Source organism: Daphnia pulex, chromosome 6 (genome assembly GCF_021134715.1).
Source record: "Daphnia pulex isolate KAP4 chromosome 6, ASM2113471v1".
NCBI lineage: Eukaryota > Metazoa > Arthropoda > Branchiopoda > Diplostraca > Daphniidae > Daphnia > Daphnia pulex.
Window position 1 is genome coordinate 1,147,916 of NC_060022.1, and position 16,973 is coordinate 1,164,888.

General features: G+C 40.4%; 4 protein-coding genes and 1 long non-coding RNA gene across 9 annotated transcripts; 1 reads left to right on the forward strand and 4 right to left on the reverse strand.

The window, feature by feature from the left end:
- Positions 1–1,509: 1,509 nt before the first annotated feature.
- On the reverse strand, positions 1,510–6,182 carry LOC124196454 (aminopeptidase N-like). 5 transcript variants are annotated; one of them, XM_046591546.1, is made up of 14 exons: positions 6,029–6,182; positions 5,848–5,915; positions 4,823–5,192; positions 4,604–4,759; positions 4,162–4,485; positions 3,995–4,100; positions 3,851–3,928; positions 3,623–3,785; positions 3,478–3,559; positions 2,672–3,371; positions 2,420–2,613; positions 2,044–2,355; positions 1,884–1,968; positions 1,510–1,795 (listed from the first exon to the last, which is right to left on the reverse strand). In XM_046591546.1, exons 3-14 carry the CDS (start codon positions 4,963–4,965, stop codon positions 1,598–1,600), a joined length of 2,541 nt encoding a protein of 846 aa, XP_046447502.1. In that variant the 5' UTR covers positions 4,966–5,192; positions 5,848–5,915; positions 6,029–6,182; the 3' UTR covers positions 1,510–1,597. The 5 variants fall into 5 exon arrangements, with proteins under 5 accessions (XP_046447502.1, XP_046447507.1, XP_046447505.1 ...); XM_046591551.1 differs by having other exon boundaries at positions 1,884–1,962; positions 6,029–6,173; XM_046591549.1 differs by having other exon boundaries at positions 6,038–6,152.
- Positions 6,183–8,258: 2,076 nt separating this feature from the next.
- Positions 8,259–9,103, forward strand: LOC124196472 (cuticle protein CP14.6-like). The gene is made up of 3 exons (XM_046591584.1): positions 8,259–8,363; positions 8,441–8,592; positions 8,659–9,103. Exons 1-3 carry the CDS (start codon positions 8,355–8,357, stop codon positions 9,008–9,010), a joined length of 513 nt encoding a protein of 170 aa, XP_046447540.1. The 5' UTR covers positions 8,259–8,354; the 3' UTR covers positions 9,011–9,103.
- A 977-nt stretch (positions 9,104–10,080) lies between these two features.
- On the reverse strand, positions 10,081–11,230 carry LOC124196466 (cyclin-dependent kinase inhibitor 1C-like). Its single transcript, XM_046591575.1, has 2 exons — positions 11,078–11,230; positions 10,081–10,991 (listed from the first exon to the last, which is right to left on the reverse strand). Exons 1-2 carry the CDS (start codon positions 11,084–11,086, stop codon positions 10,446–10,448), a joined length of 555 nt encoding a protein of 184 aa, XP_046447531.1. The 5' UTR covers positions 11,087–11,230; the 3' UTR covers positions 10,081–10,445.
- Positions 11,231–13,209: 1,979 nt separating this feature from the next.
- Positions 13,210–13,905, reverse strand: LOC124196487. Its single transcript, XM_046591601.1, has 2 exons — positions 13,785–13,905; positions 13,210–13,700 (listed from the first exon to the last, which is right to left on the reverse strand). The coding sequence occupies exons 1-2, from the start codon at positions 13,791–13,793 to the stop codon at positions 13,311–13,313; spliced, it is 399 nt and encodes a 132-aa protein (XP_046447557.1). The 5' UTR covers positions 13,794–13,905; the 3' UTR covers positions 13,210–13,310.
- Positions 13,906–14,533: 628 nt separating this feature from the next.
- Positions 14,534–16,794, reverse strand: LOC124196491. The gene is made up of 3 exons (XR_006875729.1): positions 16,501–16,794; positions 15,358–16,421; positions 14,534–15,220 (listed from the first exon to the last, which is right to left on the reverse strand). It is a non-coding gene; the product is annotated as an uncharacterized LOC124196491 (long non-coding RNA).
- Between the last annotated feature and the right edge of the window lie 179 nt (positions 16,795–16,973).

Consider the following 16,973-nt stretch of genomic DNA (forward strand, 5'->3'; position numbering starts at 1 on the left):
CTTAGAACTATACATAGAACAAAGCTCACTTGCTAGTTTCATGCAAATTTTCCGGAAGTAAACCGGAAGTGCGCGATAGCGCCTCAACCATTGAGCTGACGTCAAATTAAACCAAAATTCGTAATCTCCATAAAATTTGGGGTCGATTGACTATACTTTTAACAAAATCCAAAATTTAGTCAAAATCGAGAATTTTCCTGAACTAGTCAGGAAAATTTACGATTTTGGACGATTTTCCGATATTTTGAACTGATACTTAAAATGGACCTCAAATTTGATGAGAATCACGAATATTTGGATCTTTTTGGCGTCACGCAAATATTTACACAACTATTAACGAATTTAGAAACCGGAAGTAGACACAAAAGCAGTTATCGAAAATTTAACAAGTGAGCTTTGTTGGTGGAATAGTTATCGTCAGTTATCACTAAAAAATTACCACACAACCGTCAAACGTTTACAATGATGTGCAAAGTAACTGAAACTGACTAATTTGACAGCTGAAGATTGTCAAAGGCGTTGATAGAATAAAGAAACGTTTAAGTAATACTTCGCTTGCGACTCGCAAGAAGGGCCTGATTTTGGAATTATTACGCAGACACAAAGTTTGAAGATTATATAAGAAGATATTACATAAATATTACAAAGTAGTCACAGTTGGCAAACTTTTCGAATATTACAAAAATGCAGTTCTAACTTCCAACCAATGGAAAATTAACTAATTTAAACCACATTTCTAGTGTAGACTTAACTGAAAATTCTACAACAGAGAGGTCAAGTGTTTAATGCGTCAGAAGCAAGTTTTAGTCAAAGGATTTCTTGCATATTTACTTCATCTACAACAGCATATTTCAATTTGTCACACCTGAAGACAAATGATAAACAAAAGATGTGAACAAAGTAGTTGATTTGGATTCTTAGCTAGAAGTGTCCTGTCCAGCTCACATGATCTTTATTACACAATCAGTCTTGGAACACACACAAACAGCCAGTCCCGATTTGTAGGATGCCACTGGTTTCCCTTTCCAGCAGTGACTGGTTACATTAAATTTCTTTCTTTGGGTTCACAAGCTCTTACCTGTTTAAATGAAGAAAAATCCAAATCTTGACGCGTGGTACAGCTCAGGTGGGCAACCGAGAAACAAGAGAAAACTTAATGAGAACGGGCATTTTCGCAATTACCGATTTAGTTTCTTTCACTCTTTAGCACATGCAGAAATAACATCTATTAACCAACTTGTCTATAACTATAACTAACGATGAAGGTGAACGAACGAAAATTCTGACGTTTTGGGGAACAAGCGAGCAGACGTACTTTCGGGGAAACTGTCAAGCAGCGTTGCCATTTTATGAAAATCGGCAGCCAAATAAAATGTGTTTTCAAAACACCAAAACACGATTAACACGTTAACAGAACACGAATTCAAAGAGAAATAAATTCACAGTCTTTATCTGTGATACGAATATAAATTATATAATCAATTAAAAATGCAAAGTAATACCCGAATATTTCATTATTTCCATATTTATTTAACAAACGGTAAAAACTATGAAAATAAAAAAACGATGAAGAAATCAGGACAAGCAGCAAAACAGCTTAGGGAATGCAGTTAGTCTTGGCGAGTGAATTTGTCGAACGACGTGTCATTATCCGAGATTCGATAACCAAATAGACTTGTTCCAAATTCTTCTCACCCCAGCGAATATTGTTGCGGATACCCTCCAGAATCCCGTTCGTGAAAGCGCGATTGAGTTTCTTGTCTTTATTTTCCAAGTCGGACAAAATCCGGGACATCTTTTTCGTGACGAATAAATCACATAAAGAAAAGCGGAATTGGGTATATTTCAAACCAATTAGATGCTCAACTGAATGAACAATTTACCTCTTTCAATTCGTCTGGTGTACTCAGAAATTTGGCGGCAGAGGTGAGCAGCTTCAAATTATCGCCAGACCTTCTATAACTAAAACTAAAAGTCCACGCAAATCAAAATGTTTAAAAAAAAACCGACGCATTAAAAGTCTAAAATTAAATGTGTTCCTACTGTCGCCCTAGGATCTCCCAGTTGGTCGCCAAAAAGTTCAACACCATGGAACGAGCGACGTGATTTTCCGTCATTTTCTCAATGGTGGCGAACGTGTCGTGCGGGTCCTGTTCGATTGTCGGCGAAAACACGCGCGAAAGAAGCTGTTTCAAACGATCACGATCTTGACTGCAACTCATGGCCGATAAAATCTTTGTCCGCTGTGACGACCACATGTCGCAAAGACTAGCTCGCCACGCCCAGTTCCATTCTTCCTTGCCACCGTAGCGAATCACCGCACACCAATTGCGCTCCAAATGTTCCGTCATTGCCCTGAATTATACGTAGGACCATTTTAAACGGTTCAATTCAACTCAAATCATATCAAAGTTGTTACTTTTTCTCTTCGGGGGTAATTGAGCCGCCCATTTGAGCGTGAAAGAGGCGCATGACTTGATCGACACACACACCGTCGTCACTCCAGTTCAGGCAGCCAACTCCATCCAGCGGATCACCAACTCGAACCCAGTCGTTGTAGTCGCCTGGCTCTCCATGGTCGGTTTTCTCGAACTTGAATCTACTGGTGTATTCCTGTGAAAATGAATGAAATGATTTATGATCTTTTGATCGTGAATGTCAGTTCGCGAACCTTGAACAGATTATAAAGCGATTCGTTGTGTCTCGACCGTTCCTGGATCAATTTCAAGTGGAATAAACTGGTAGACTGGACGAACTCGTCGTTGACCAAAGTCAGATACTCGATGAGTTCAACAACCACTTGATAGTCCAAATATCCGGCTCCAGCCAGCGTGAAAGCGTCGTCAATCAATTGAGCCCGAGTCACTTTCGGGATGACGGTGTGATTGAGCATCAGCTGATTGGAGATCAGTCGCCAATTGGCTTTGTCGTACAACACTCGACCGTAGATGGCGAATTGGCCGTTGACGAGAATCCAAGTGTCCGGTTCTTGGTCTTCTGCTGGTCCGTCTCGGTTCAACACCTGAGGGAAATAAGGAATCTCCAAAGTCGGACGTTCGGGCGTGAGCCAAACTCTCGGATATGTCCCTTCTCGGGTGAAATCTGGCCGTCTGCCATCCGTCATGGCGATGGGGATCCACCACAAGGCATTGACCTGTGATGAATTGCTTCGGAGTAACGGAAACGGCATCTGAGACAGCCGAATTCGCCCGTTGCCGGCCAGAGAGCAACGAACGATCGGATAACTCGGCTGATGGGTCCAAGAATTCATGATCTTCGTGACGTTCATCGTCCGGCCAAATTCGCGGTCCTGGTGCAGTTGCTCGTTCAAAATCTCCATGAAATTTCGACTGTTGACACTCTGGAATTGACTGTGTGAATAAAAAACAAGTCGTTTAAGTGAATTACGAATTGAAAAAGAGGTTAAATAATTTGTGATTCGTAATTAATTATTATTATCAATTAAATGTGACTAACTAGCGATCCATGTAAGTGATGAGTGCGTTTCTGAATTTCTCATGTCCAACGAAATTGCGTAACATCAGGAATAAACCACTTCCTACGACAGATTTTGAGTATTTTTGTGTGTCAGAAAAAAAAAACTAAATTAATTTCCTATTACCTTTACTGTAGGAAAGTGGATCAAACATCTTTTCAGCTTCTTCGGCCGTCTCCACTTGTCGGATGACCGTCAGCGGTTCTGTTCGCTCCTCTTCGAATTTCATGGCGGATCGAATGGATTTGTGGCGTTCGGCCTCACAACGATACGTGTCGTTTGGCATTGCCTAAACAGCAAATTGTAGTTGCAGTTTAAATTATTACGGTATTTGATTTTGAAAATTATTCAGACATAATCGGTTAATTCCATCTCGAAGAGTGAACTCATGCCTTCATTAAACCAAATGTCACTCCACCAATTGGAAGTAACCTTTTAATTAAAAAAAAATGAATTAATTTCTCATTGGAAAATTATAAATTTCAATCAATTTGTCACCAAGTTGCCGAAAAACTGATGCGCCAATTCGTGCGCCATTATTTGAATGAGAGTAAAACGGTCGTCCTCGCTGTCAGTTTCCTTGTTGTGATAAAGTCGGTTTTCCCTATTTAAAGTTCAATTCAATTAGATTTATAATAAAATTTATATCAATCAATTGATTATACCGAAAGAGGATGAGACCCCAGTTCTCCATGGCCTCGAAATGGAGTTGAATTGGCGCGGTTATAAAATCAATTTTGGGTAAAGTGAACGGCTGACGGACGTATTTCACCAAATAGTTGAGCAGGTCGCCGGCGACCGCCATGGATTCCTTTAGATGGGGCAGCTGGTCCGGCCGTCCCCAGAAGCGCAACTTGACGGACCGGTCGCCGTCCAACTGATAAATCGTCTCCAAACTCTCATAGTCCGTCACGAACATGGCCAATAAATAGGTGGGCATGGGCGGCGACCGTGAAAATGACGTCCACATCCAATCGCGCGTGGTTGTCCTTTTGTAACATCAAAGTTAACACACACATTAACGCGCAACTTTTCACCGTTATATAGGACCATCGATGTATAAGGAGAAAAGGTCAATTTTGGCATGACAGATCGCCAGGGACTTACATGGCACGGCTGGAAATTTCGGGCATGTTGGACAGGGCCGTCATGGCGTTGCTGTGACCGACAACCACGTCAAAAGTCATTTTTAATCCCGGCTCGTCCAGGCAGGGAAGAACTCGACGGGCGTCGGTCGCTTGCATTTGCGTTCCACCGAACCAACTAAAAATCCAATCATTTAAAATTTTAAAATTCAAAAGTCAATTCAAGGAATTATTTTCTTACCCTTGGTGGCAGCAGGAAGTGACGTCATTCTTGTAATTGGCTCTGTAAAATCCTCTGGAATCCTCTCTAACCTTGCCCAGGTAATACAAACCGATGCGGTACTTGTGACCCTTGAGCAAAACCTGTTTGAGAACGATGCTCATTTGCTCGCGTGTTGTAGGTATACACTATACACCTTCACGTTCTTTTGTCAAATATATTGTGGGAGACACCTGCCTCAATTTCTTGGCTTCAAGTTGGTATTTTGATCTTGACAAGGGACTTTTCAAATTCCGTCATGACCAAAACTGCAATCAACTATTAGAATTGATGGGGGTACTCCATGGCAATAGATTCTTCACACCAATCATCACTATCAATTTCTTCCTGACTTCATATGGATATATTCCAGAGTATAAGAAAATAAATTAGGAAATCCATTAAAATATTAGGTAAATAATAAACAACAAAAAACATATACACAACCTAACAGGATAATTATTTTTTGTTTCATTGTAATCATTCCTTTTTTTTTTTGTTTCTTTTTGTATGTTAAAACATGGTGGAATTGTGGGTGGAGCCGTGGAACAAATAAAACACAATTCTACTTTAACATCTTTACTTGAATTGTACTTTCTTTTCTTTTTGTTAAGCTTCCTGTTTTCTTTCTAATCCTGTGTCTTTAAGAAATGACTTAAGTATGTAAAAAGGCCTTACACACTATCAGATGCTAATAAGAGACAATAAGGCTTCCAGCATGGCTAATCAATTTAGGAGAAATTTCTGCAAAAGATAAGTTTGAGTTTGGCAACCCACACATGTTTCAATACTTCTTTCTAACCCTTCCTAAACAAAAAATTTCCTTGATGTAAATGTCATGCTATGTCCTATCAAAATACAGCGTGCTTTTTCTGCTGTGAACCAAAAGAATTCACTCTGCCCTATCTACTTCACACACTTACACTGCTTTCACTATAACCATAACAAATGTTCAGGAACTTTAGTGTGTGAATGAGATATGAAAAGATGAAAGCAACACCTGTTACCTCTTCTGGATGAACAACTGGTACCCCATCATTCCAGCTAAAACAACAAAATGTTGTACATCTGGAACCTAAAAAGAATAAAAGAAACGATTATTATTAGCAGCTTCATAACTTTCAAGAGTTTCATTTCTGATTTTCAATTTTTACTATACTCTCTTCGCTGAAATTCAATAAATCTTACAAAACTAACTGTGGAAAATTGTTCTTCTCCCCAACCACAATCCACGCTTCACGGTGCTTTATTGCACTGCTTTTTTGGTATGACACCAATTGTTGACGTATGCCGGTGAACGCCTCTTTTTTTTTAGATAAAGCATTATGGCCAATGGGGTTGCTGGCCAAGTAGCTCGCGAAATTCGAGTGTGTATATATGTTATTTTGCCACGTAGCGACATCTAACCTTATAAAATGTTCGGCGGGACTTACCCTAACTACAAGTCTACAACTACATAAGTACCTATGTATAATTTTTTTTCTACTCTAATGTTTTTCAGGAAAGAAATAATTTAAACTGAACTAATCTAATCGATATTTTTCGCTACACTTTTTTCGGTTTTCAATCATCCTCTAAATCGAAAATTGATTTCTTCAAAAAAACCTGCTCAGTGCTACCACCTGTCGGCTTAAGAAGAAACCCTTTGCCTTCTCCAAAGAAAGAAAAAATTTGAAAAAAAGCAAAAAAACTGAATGCTGAAAAATTTAGTAAAAGTTTTAATACGTTGGTTTGGCATAGTTCCCAAAAAGTGTGATATCATACTAATATCCATCTTTGTTTGGACTTTTATTGCCTGACATTTTGTATTTCTTCCTACAAACGATTGCTAATAATCTACTTGTTAAAAAAATTCTCGTCACTATTGTACGTAATGCAACAAAAGATCTGCACGCAAGAGACGTAGAAACTAGTTTAATGTAAAAACTGTTGTATAGCCTTCATTGAAATATTCCGTCATTATTAGCTCAATTTATTCCGGTTTGTTCGCCTTAAAGCGCTCAAGGTTCGACATTCGAATGAGTTCTGTTACTTTTTCAAATGTTGTTGCATCACGTAATCCACAAAAGGTTTGAAGGTTACAACCCAAATTCTTTTCGAAATTATAGATTACCCTATGTCTCACCTGTTGTCCCATGCCTCCCACATTAACCGCAGTTAATCGTAGGCTACTAAATTTTATTTTACTCCCACCTCAAAAAATTAAAAAGAAATATAGCACTTCAATTACTATTATTTTCTCCACTGATTTATCGATTGGCTAGAGACGAAAAAGTTGCTATGGAAATCTTACAGCAAGAAAGGTAGTAATTCAAAAGAATGTCGGCTATGTTTGTTCTCGATCAATCTTTGCAGCGACGACACACATTGCTGCTGCTTTCTTGGGATGGAAAGCTCCGTTGCCTTTCTCTGCTGGTTGGCAACACCATCGTGCATATTGGTCACAAATAACCCATGAGCTGACTAGATTCTAAAGCGGATCTAGGCTATTCTATATAGCCTTTAGGAAAATATACTACTTGAGCTTTACGTTGCGATTCCCGATACATTTTTGGCGTGTCGTTGTTCGGATGTAACGAATTACTATTTTGGGCATATAAAAGATACATCACGAGCGAGACAGTGGACACACATATATGTCCACGTCATTTAGTTCACCGACAGAATGCCAATGATGCAACTTTCCGTAAGGAGCATTTCAAGAGGTTCCACCATCTCAAAGAGTTTCACTGTTTGAGTGTTTGCCGTGTGAATAATGAGCAAATCACATAATCAAAGGATATTCCATGTGAACGAGCCTGTAGCGCTTCCTTTTTATATAACTGCTCTTAGGGTATTATTTTTTTCTTCCTGTCGTGGCCACGGTTAACTATTATATGATTGTAGGTTTGGACTTTTTTAGTACCATTAATTCCAAATCACGAGGGAACTCGATGATTCTTCAGCCCTGTCGGCCGTTGCAAGCTGATTTCTTCTGAAGAGTTGCGTGGCTTTTACAAATAAGCTTTAGGCTTTATACCTTATTGAATTTTAAAGTCCATTTCAAGAAGTAAAAAATCGGAGGTACAATAAAAGAGAAATTGGACGTCGAATGTTCACCAATAAAAGGTTTAGTATCTCTGACATTCTACGTGAAGAGATTGGTGAATAAAACATTTAAGGCAACACTAGCTGTCCATCTAGTTTTAAATATTCATGCAAAATACCGGTTTGGGTTTGGACATTGAAGCACTTTCGAAGACACTCGAGTAACTATTACTAAATGCTATAAATACCCATTTTATCAGTAATAGGGTAAAATACACAACTAGCATAGTGAAAACAAATTATAGTCGCTAAGGGCGCGGTCTAGTTGGTACTAGAATGTGATTATTGGTAAACAAATGCCAAGTCCGACGTGAAAATAAAACTGGGTCAGACAAAAAGTGATCGCCCTTCACCGATTACGCTAGAGTATATAAGCCTCATTTATCTATTTGTCCTATCATTCGTGAAAGCGATCAAGCAAGTCAACATGAAGCTGGTAAAGAAAATCAAGTTGCTCAAAAATCGCCAAGTTAATTCTTATAATCAATTCCATTCCTTTTAACATTTTTACAGTTCATCGTCGCCGTCCTCATCGCCGCTGCTGCTGCAGCTCCGTCCAGCTACCCCTCGTACGAAAAGAAGTACGAGAAGGACTACAAATACCCCGAGATCACCATCACCAGCCAATCTGATGAGCGCAACCTCGATGGCAGCAGCCAATGGAGGTAATAAACTATTTCTTCTTATTTAAAATGTTTTCCAATTTACTAAACTGTTTAATTGTGTAACAGCTACGCCCAGTCTGACTACACCACCCGCGAGGAATCTCAGGTCCAGAAGAAAATGCAAGGAGTCAAGTACGATTCTTACGGCAAAGCCACCTACGAGGATGTTATGGGCAACACCAACAAGGGATCTTCCTACTGGGTTTCTCCCGAAGGCGAGAAGTTCACTTTGACCTGGGTTGCCGATGATGCCGGTTTCCAGCCAAAGGGTGACCACTTGCCCGTCGCTCCCGTCCACGTCTACGAGCTCCCAGTTGCCCCAGTCCATGAATACGAACTCCCCGTTGCCCCCGTCCACGAATACGAACTTCCCGTTGCCCCCGCCCTCCCCTACAAACGCACTGGAGCTGGATACTAAATGATTTAAATGCCATTGTGGCTCATGTGCTAATATGAGCTGCCCTATGTCAACTTAAATTAATTTATTCTAAATACAAACAACTTTTCTTTATCTCGGTCAAATTTAGTTTTATCCATTCTTTTAATAATGAAAAAATTCTATATTCTTCTAATTTGAGGTTTGTCTGCAGATCATCCCATTGCTGTTCTTCCAAGAAAATCAGAAGGTTTCAAATTATGAGAAAGAATAAAGCAAAACTCTTGAAACTACAATGATTAATACGTACTAAAGCACGAAAGAGCTTAAAACTTGTTCTGCAGGAACAACACTGGATTGATTTTCCCACAAACAACCTATGTGTGTTTCATAATTCAGATTACTGATTGATTTTAAACTTAAAAAATATTGCAATTTTGATCTCTAAAAGCAAAGAGCACATAGAAAGTTTTGTGTTTAACAGGCTTCTTCGAATATCAACAAGATTACTGCTTTCCAGATAAACTAAAATTACTTTAACATTATATGTAATAATTTCAAATTGTATTTTACCTTCAAGCTGGATTTCGAATATTATCATTCCGTTTTATTTTTAATCTTAATCGACTTCGACTCGCCTCGTTTTTGAAACTTGTAAATAAAACGAAGCAGACGACACTCTTCTTAGAAATCGATAGAAATCATTTTTTTCGACCCCTCTCATTCAAACCGCTCCAAAAGACAAAAACCATTAACGTAGTTTTCTCACCCGCACCCCAGATCCATTAAACGGATCGGAATTATATTAGTATCAAATAATTCATTTCAACAAGCTGCCTCAGCAGTAAAAAAAAAAGTTAAAAAAGAAATCCTTTTAGGACCCTCTTGGAAAGCAAAAACGGAATAAAATCTACTCTCCTGTAATAAATGAATAATGGGTAACGCATTAACTAATCCATAGACACATCAGATAAGCTATTCTTTATCGTGACTTATTTATTGAAAAAAAAAGTCTATGGTGGATAAGTGACCCACTTTTACTCTCCACCTCACTCCCACATTCCGTCTCAAGCCTTGTTTGACGAAGAACGCCAACAAAAAATGAAAGTGTGTTTAGAGTGATTCATCCTTCTCGGAGAACTTGTTTTCTGTATTTATTCTGCTGTTGGGCAAATGCCGAATGTAATACACGCTACACATTGAGTCGACCATGAGGCCTGACGAGAAAAAAAGGACCGACTCTCACGACATAGGAGTGATTCGCATGCATAGGAAAAACCAACGATAACGTGGAAAATTACTGGATAAGAAAAAGGAGAGCGTACCAACTGTTGAACCTAATGCAACTAACAATCAACAGGTGGACATGAGTAGATTTGGCACACACAATGTGCCCCACTATAGCTCCGTCGTGAACAAAACACTGAGTCATATTTGCACGGACTCATAACATGACGCGATCGATCGGCAGCAGCACTTAGACGAAAAAGGCCTGGTAATCCGCCGCAAATGGATGGGGACCGAATGCGAACGGATCTGCTAGATGATAAGCATCCACAGCATTGTCGTAAGCCACTGTGTTGAAAGGCACCGGGATCGGGGCCTGTGCTGGAACAGCGGCGACGGGAAGTGGCGCGGGATGGATTTGCTGGACGACAGCAGGAGCGTCCAGAACCAATGGAAGCGACGTTGGAACATTCACGGGAGCGTAGAAGGGAAGTTGAACGGGAACTTCCACCGCGGCGACGGGAACCTTGTAGGCTTCTTTGACGACGACGGGAGCACGCATGATGGCGGGAACGGCGACTGCGGCTGGGCGAGCGGGAACATTGCGAGTGACGGAAACGGAAGTGTCGCGACCGCCGCTTGGTCGGTGGTTGATGCTGTAAGCGACGTTGCTGTCACCCATGTTGAAGAATACATTGCTACGACTAACAGGAGTCCTGTTTCCTAATTTGCTGCTGGTGAAGGCGACAGACGTGCAGTTGGCGGCTACAAAGATAGAAAAAAGGAACAGAATGGCCTATGGTAGCGTTGGCCATTGCCATCCGGAATTAGTCGTCAGCTGTGAGGATTTTTTAATTGAATCAAAATGTTGTTTGTACTTACAGTTTTCATTCTAGGACTTCGCTGATGCTCAAGCTTTCGAGAGGCTTCTAAATCACGGACTACCTGTTGATCCTCTGAGCATGCGGGTTTATATAGAGCACAATGTAAGACTTTGGGTGTTATGTTGTCGTGTTGGGCTTCCTTAATGCGGATGGGTGCGGTCGTGACCTTCCACGAGCGGGAGTAGTCTAAAACAAAAAATGAACTGAAACCTTCATTGAAGTGAAGATGTTGTTCCCTTCAATGTCGTCGGGTGTTGTCCTTCTCATCTTGATAGCCATGGACATTGGTCCAGTCTTATTCATTCTTGTGGAACGGTGCCCTGTTATGATTTGCCAATAACCCAATCAAGGTCTTTTGGATGAAGTTATATTTTTCCGCCTCCTCCTTCCTGCCGTATGACCATAGAGTGATTTTTATAATCATTTTATCCTCAAGCAGCGTTAACACGATCTTCATAGCCACTACACACTGCACTAACCTGTACGGTATTATAATGTTGCAATTCCGTCGTCAAATATCGAATCCTTATAAGAATTTTAAAACTGGTTTTATACTGCAGCTGATGTCTGGCCATGTCTCGACAAGGTATTCTTTTAAACAGCACCCTTAAACCATCTTCCTGTTATTAAGGTGGGGCTCTTCTGGTGAGGGTTAAGAAATCTGAACGCCTGAAATTTTTTTTTTCCAAGGACGTCATCTTTAAAATTTGAGGTCTTCCTTGCCAGATTTTCATATAGGGCAAGATTGATTGCTTGGATTCTTGGATTATTCTGTAGCAGTATTGAGTTTGAAACCACATAATTGATAGGAAACCTGCTGGCGGCCACCATCTCCAATTTTCAATTTCGTTGCCAAAAGTTGTTTCCTTTCGAGCGCTTGACAAGAAGAAGGCCAACTCAGAAGCTGCAGCTTAATTCAGATAGACTCGCTAGAATTTCAATTCATTTTCATCGGTTGAAATCAATTTTATTTTACAACGAACTGCTTGAATATTATTTCACTCCTTTTTGTCGATTTGATTTAGTAGACACACATTAATCCTGAAGAGATCACGTCGCCACAACTGCCTTAGTTGCAGTGTTGCAGTCAAATTTTTGAAATATTTCAAGAGAAATTTCGAGACAGAAAACGATTTATTTTCAAATTGCAAAGTTATCCTGCAATCTCGTTCTCCGCCTTTGAACCCTCAAAATATTTGTAGAGAGAGTTTCAGTCGCCAGGGATTCACAATATGCAATTAGATCATAGATCACCGTCATCATACACCAGAATAACCTGAAAGCAAAATGGTATTACGATTTATCATATGGCAGTTTCAAAATGTGAAAGTACGACCCGTATAAAATAAGAAACGCAGAGACAAAACTCAGTGTGAAAGGTTGCAGCAATCTGCCCTTGTCTTGGAGAATCGCCAACATTTGAGTTGATTTTCCCAAACAATGCGAGATTAGCCAAAAGGTTACATCGCTATAGATATCAGAGCTATAAGAGATATAACTGTGCCGGAATTTGAAACAGTCGCTATTGTTTCGATGGGATCGAAGAAAAAATAAGAGTTGCTGGTCAATATACGGTCTACCGAAGGCATGCGCCAGGAAGTTCGCCTTTTTAAGTGTGTATATAACCTTCGAAATTACCATCAAAGAGAGAGAGAAGGGGGGGGGAGGAGGAAACGGCAAGTTAGCTTAATGCTTGGCTTCTCCGTTCTACTTACCGAATCAGTTATTTCGTTATGGGCAAGCAATTGGAGTCGGAGGAGCCTTGGACACCATCACGTAAGCCGGATGAAACGGAGACAGTACAAGGTCTCCGGTTTCTCGTCCGTCAGAGTACTACGCGAAGAACTTTGGTTATTTAACTACCTTCGTGCGCAACTCAGATGTCTTGATAAGCACGCTCCGAATTAACATTAACGTTAAACTACTGGCGTATGTAAACGCGTTGTCGTTTATGGTTGAACGTTAACTTCAAATTTGATACGCATCTTTTCGTTTCTCATTGGGCGGCCAGTTCGAGATTGTAGCACTTAGGAAACTCGCAACAACTTCTCAAACTTATTTGGCCCAATTGAATGGAACTCGCTTTTCCCCCTAATTGTTTCAGTTGTTAATGGACAAAACTCAAATCTCGACGATGGGAAACTTCCGTTTTTATTGCGTTACAAACTAACAAAAATCTTTGGTGTGCCGTGAACATGTCGTTTCGTGAATCGTGAAGCGAGTGCAATACTCTAGGCTACGAAAATTAAGCCGGGGTGACCACCAGCAGCAAACGGGTAATAAGGGGAGTAAGTGTATGGATAATAAGCGGCTGGATAATGTTTAGGTTGGCGAAATGAAGTAGTAAACGGGGCGTAAAAGTCAGTCCCGGGGTAGACGAACGGATAGGCGACGGTCGGATGGACTGCTGGTGCGGGAACAGTAACAGGAAGGTGATGAACAAAGTGTTGGGGAACGGGCTCCTCTCTCTTGACGGATACGAAAGAACTGTGTCCTCCAGTCGAATCCGGTCTGTGATCGATGCTGTAAGCGACTTGACTGCCACCCATGTTGAAACGGACGTCACTGCGACTGACGCCGGCGGAGGCCGCCGCAACGAATACCAAACACAGAATAACAACCTGTCGAGTCAATCCATATTACCATCTCAAAATAAATCAGAAAATTCTGGCCGGATTAGAGATAATATTGGTAAAGATACTCACGGATTTCATTTTTGGAGCTGAGCGTTGTACGATCAATGCTAAATGGATTCGCTGACTTTGCAGTAGAGAATGAGTTGAATCGTTTGAGAACTCCACCTTTTATATGATGCACAGCAGACTGGCCACAGTTGGATTTCCCAGCACCAATTAGTTCCCGATGCTCTCGTTCACCATTTAACGCAGCTATTAAAATCGGGAATAAGAGTTCCGGTGGGCGCGGTACATTATCTTCTCACCCTTCAAGGGGGTCTGTTACCTCTGCAGTTTCCGGATAATTTGTGACCTTCACTTAGGTGAAGGTTAAGCGCGATCGGTGGGCCTTCAAGGCCTGTATATCGATACGCTGATGTACACTTTTTCACTAAAATGACACGGCAGGTAACATACAGCTTGTTGTTTTTGAATAATAAATATGTAGAACTCGCGAGATTAAGACTTGCGTACATCCGTTTTATTTTATTAGAAAGGATTGCACCTTTTAACATTACCTTTTTGGGTGTCCGTGAATTTATTTCGATTCCACGGTAAAAAACCTTTTGTTTTAACTTCCGGCTACCCCGCCGCCGTTCCGCCGAACAAGAGTATAGATACGTATTGGTGTTATATGTTATGCTTTCCACTTTGACCATGACTTGGTTGTCTAGGTTTTATTTGTATTGGTGCTTATTATTTTACAGCAGGGTTTAACCACCAATCTACCCGACTTTTCAAGATGTTAACAAATCAAGCCAAAAGTCGGCCAACGTGAATCGGTTTGACATTGTATTGTAGGAATAACCAGATTATCAACTAAAATAATACGCATTACAATTTACGTACTGTCGAGTTTTACCGCATATGCGAAATAATCGGTAACAGTTCGTCTGACGAATGCAACAGGGTTTGCAATATAATATGGCAAATTAATTATTAACATAATAGTAGTTGTAACTATTTGCTTGGTGATTTTCTTCTTCGACGGCGGGCTCTTGGATTGTTTCAAAGACAAGACCGTTTTTGTTTCTTCTGATCTTAAAATTCCACCTTCTTCGGGCGTTGAAAGCTGATCTCAAATTGTCCAAAGTTTTGATGAAATTATTGAATCTCCTGTACGGAGTGTTGGTCTGGAAGTGTATCAACCGGCTGTCAGATAAGTCGTCTGCCGTGTCAAATGACTCATCATTGTCAATATCATCCCGGAATTCCATTTTATTTTCGGGCTCGAATTCTCTGTCAACCACACTGCTGGGATAGTATGGGAAAGGGCGTGGTGAACAGGGAAACACCCGGAACTCGGGAAAATCTTCAGGATAGTACGGCCCTTGGTACGGCCAGGGAGCTGGAAAGTGTTGATCGTAAAACGGTAGCAGCGGGTAGCCGTGGCGACTGGACGGGTCATAAAACGGATATCGCCAAGCACTTACGGCTGACATCAGGGCCAAAAGCACTGCAACGATCTGTGAGAGCGGAAAGAATACAGGAAATGAAACTATGGCAAGCTAAAAATAATTTGCGGTGGAATGTTGAAATATCGGAACAAATCAGGAAGTAATTTATAATTAATTCAGTAATAGTTATAGAATCTCGTCCTTACGTATTTCATGGTAGTAATCGACTGTTTGTTGGACGCTTTCTGCAGCCATTGAAGCTACTTCGACTGAGTTTTATAGTACCGACGAGGGCGAGTTTTGGGAAGATCAAACCGACAACTTTTTTTTTCTTCTTCTGATGGCTTCCGTAAACACGACAAAGCTGGTCATGGAATTTCAAAAACAAGTTCCTCCCTCGAGTTCCTGCTGCACACTCTTTTTTGGATAAGCCAATGGAATTCGAGTGAATGCTGAAAATGAAATGATATTTCCTTCGTGGATTCTATTCTCTTATTCACGCCAATTAGATTGACCTGTTGTACTGGTTTGATTTCCTCGGAATATAGGAAAAGATTGCTTAATGTAAGTTAACAGTCGTGATGTGTGTTCTTTAACTAATGCTGTAGAACATCGATCATCAAGTTATCTGTCTTTTCAGTCCTAACTAAAAGTGAAATGGGAAAAATAAAGGTCATTGAATTCTTTATCAAATTTTTGTGTATTTTTTTACTGATTGAAAAAAAATCTCACGGTGTAGGAGGATTTCAATAAATATTCGTGAATGACCAACAGGCATGAATTACACAAATTATTTCAATAGTTGGTATCCTTCAGCTTCAATAATCACAGATTCGTTTTCATTATCGATAACCGCTGGTGCACTTGAAACTCCAGGGTAATTGATAACTGTCGGTGCGCTAGCAGTATTCACAGGTTTGAAGCCCTTAATCCAAAATCGAATCGGTCTAAATATTACTCCCGAAAATAATCGATTTAGAAATTCTTGGACAGGATTAGCGTATATCTCAACAGAATCATCATCGGTGGTCGAAAAAAGGCCTAGAGTTTTGTCCGAGAGAGAAAACTTGGATTCCATCCCGCTTGGTCCATTCATTGCAAACGCACCAGTGTCTATCAACTGATGTAGTGAATAATAAGGGGACACGTAAGGAACGTAATAATACATCGGAGTATTGATTGGGTAACCAAAGTTAACATTTTCCTGGGTATTAAGCCGCATCATGGGCACGGCCTCTACGGTCAGCAGTGTCAAAATCAATAGGTACATCTGCGAATCGATTGCCAAAGAATTAGCGAAATTATTGTAACATTTTCAATAAAATGTCGTAATTTGAAATGTGCCTTACGAATTTCATGCTGGTATACTATAAAAAGTTGCACAGTTCTTCACCCACAAACTCACATTGTGATAACCGCAGTAACTACACGTGAAGCTTTTATACCGGCTTGGCGACTCACCTTGAACTTGCATTTCATCATGTTATCTTCTCATACATCTAATAAATAAAATTGCCGAGGTATATTTTCACTTGCCAGAAGCTTCTCAAAAACAAGTTCTTCCAGCCATTCCATTTCAGTTCGATCAACCTATCCCTTTTGGATGCGTCCGATGAGGAGACAGCACGAAGAAGATAACCCTCAAAGGCAGTCAATAACCTTACCAGCACAGTCGTTGGGTCTCAAACGATTGTGGATCAAAATTTATTCGATGCCTAATAAGACGCTGTTGGTCAAAACCCTCCGGTATTTTCGTTGGATAAATGCCAGCCAACACCCCAAATAAGTTGTGAATATTTTAAAGCGGGTATATAATAATGCG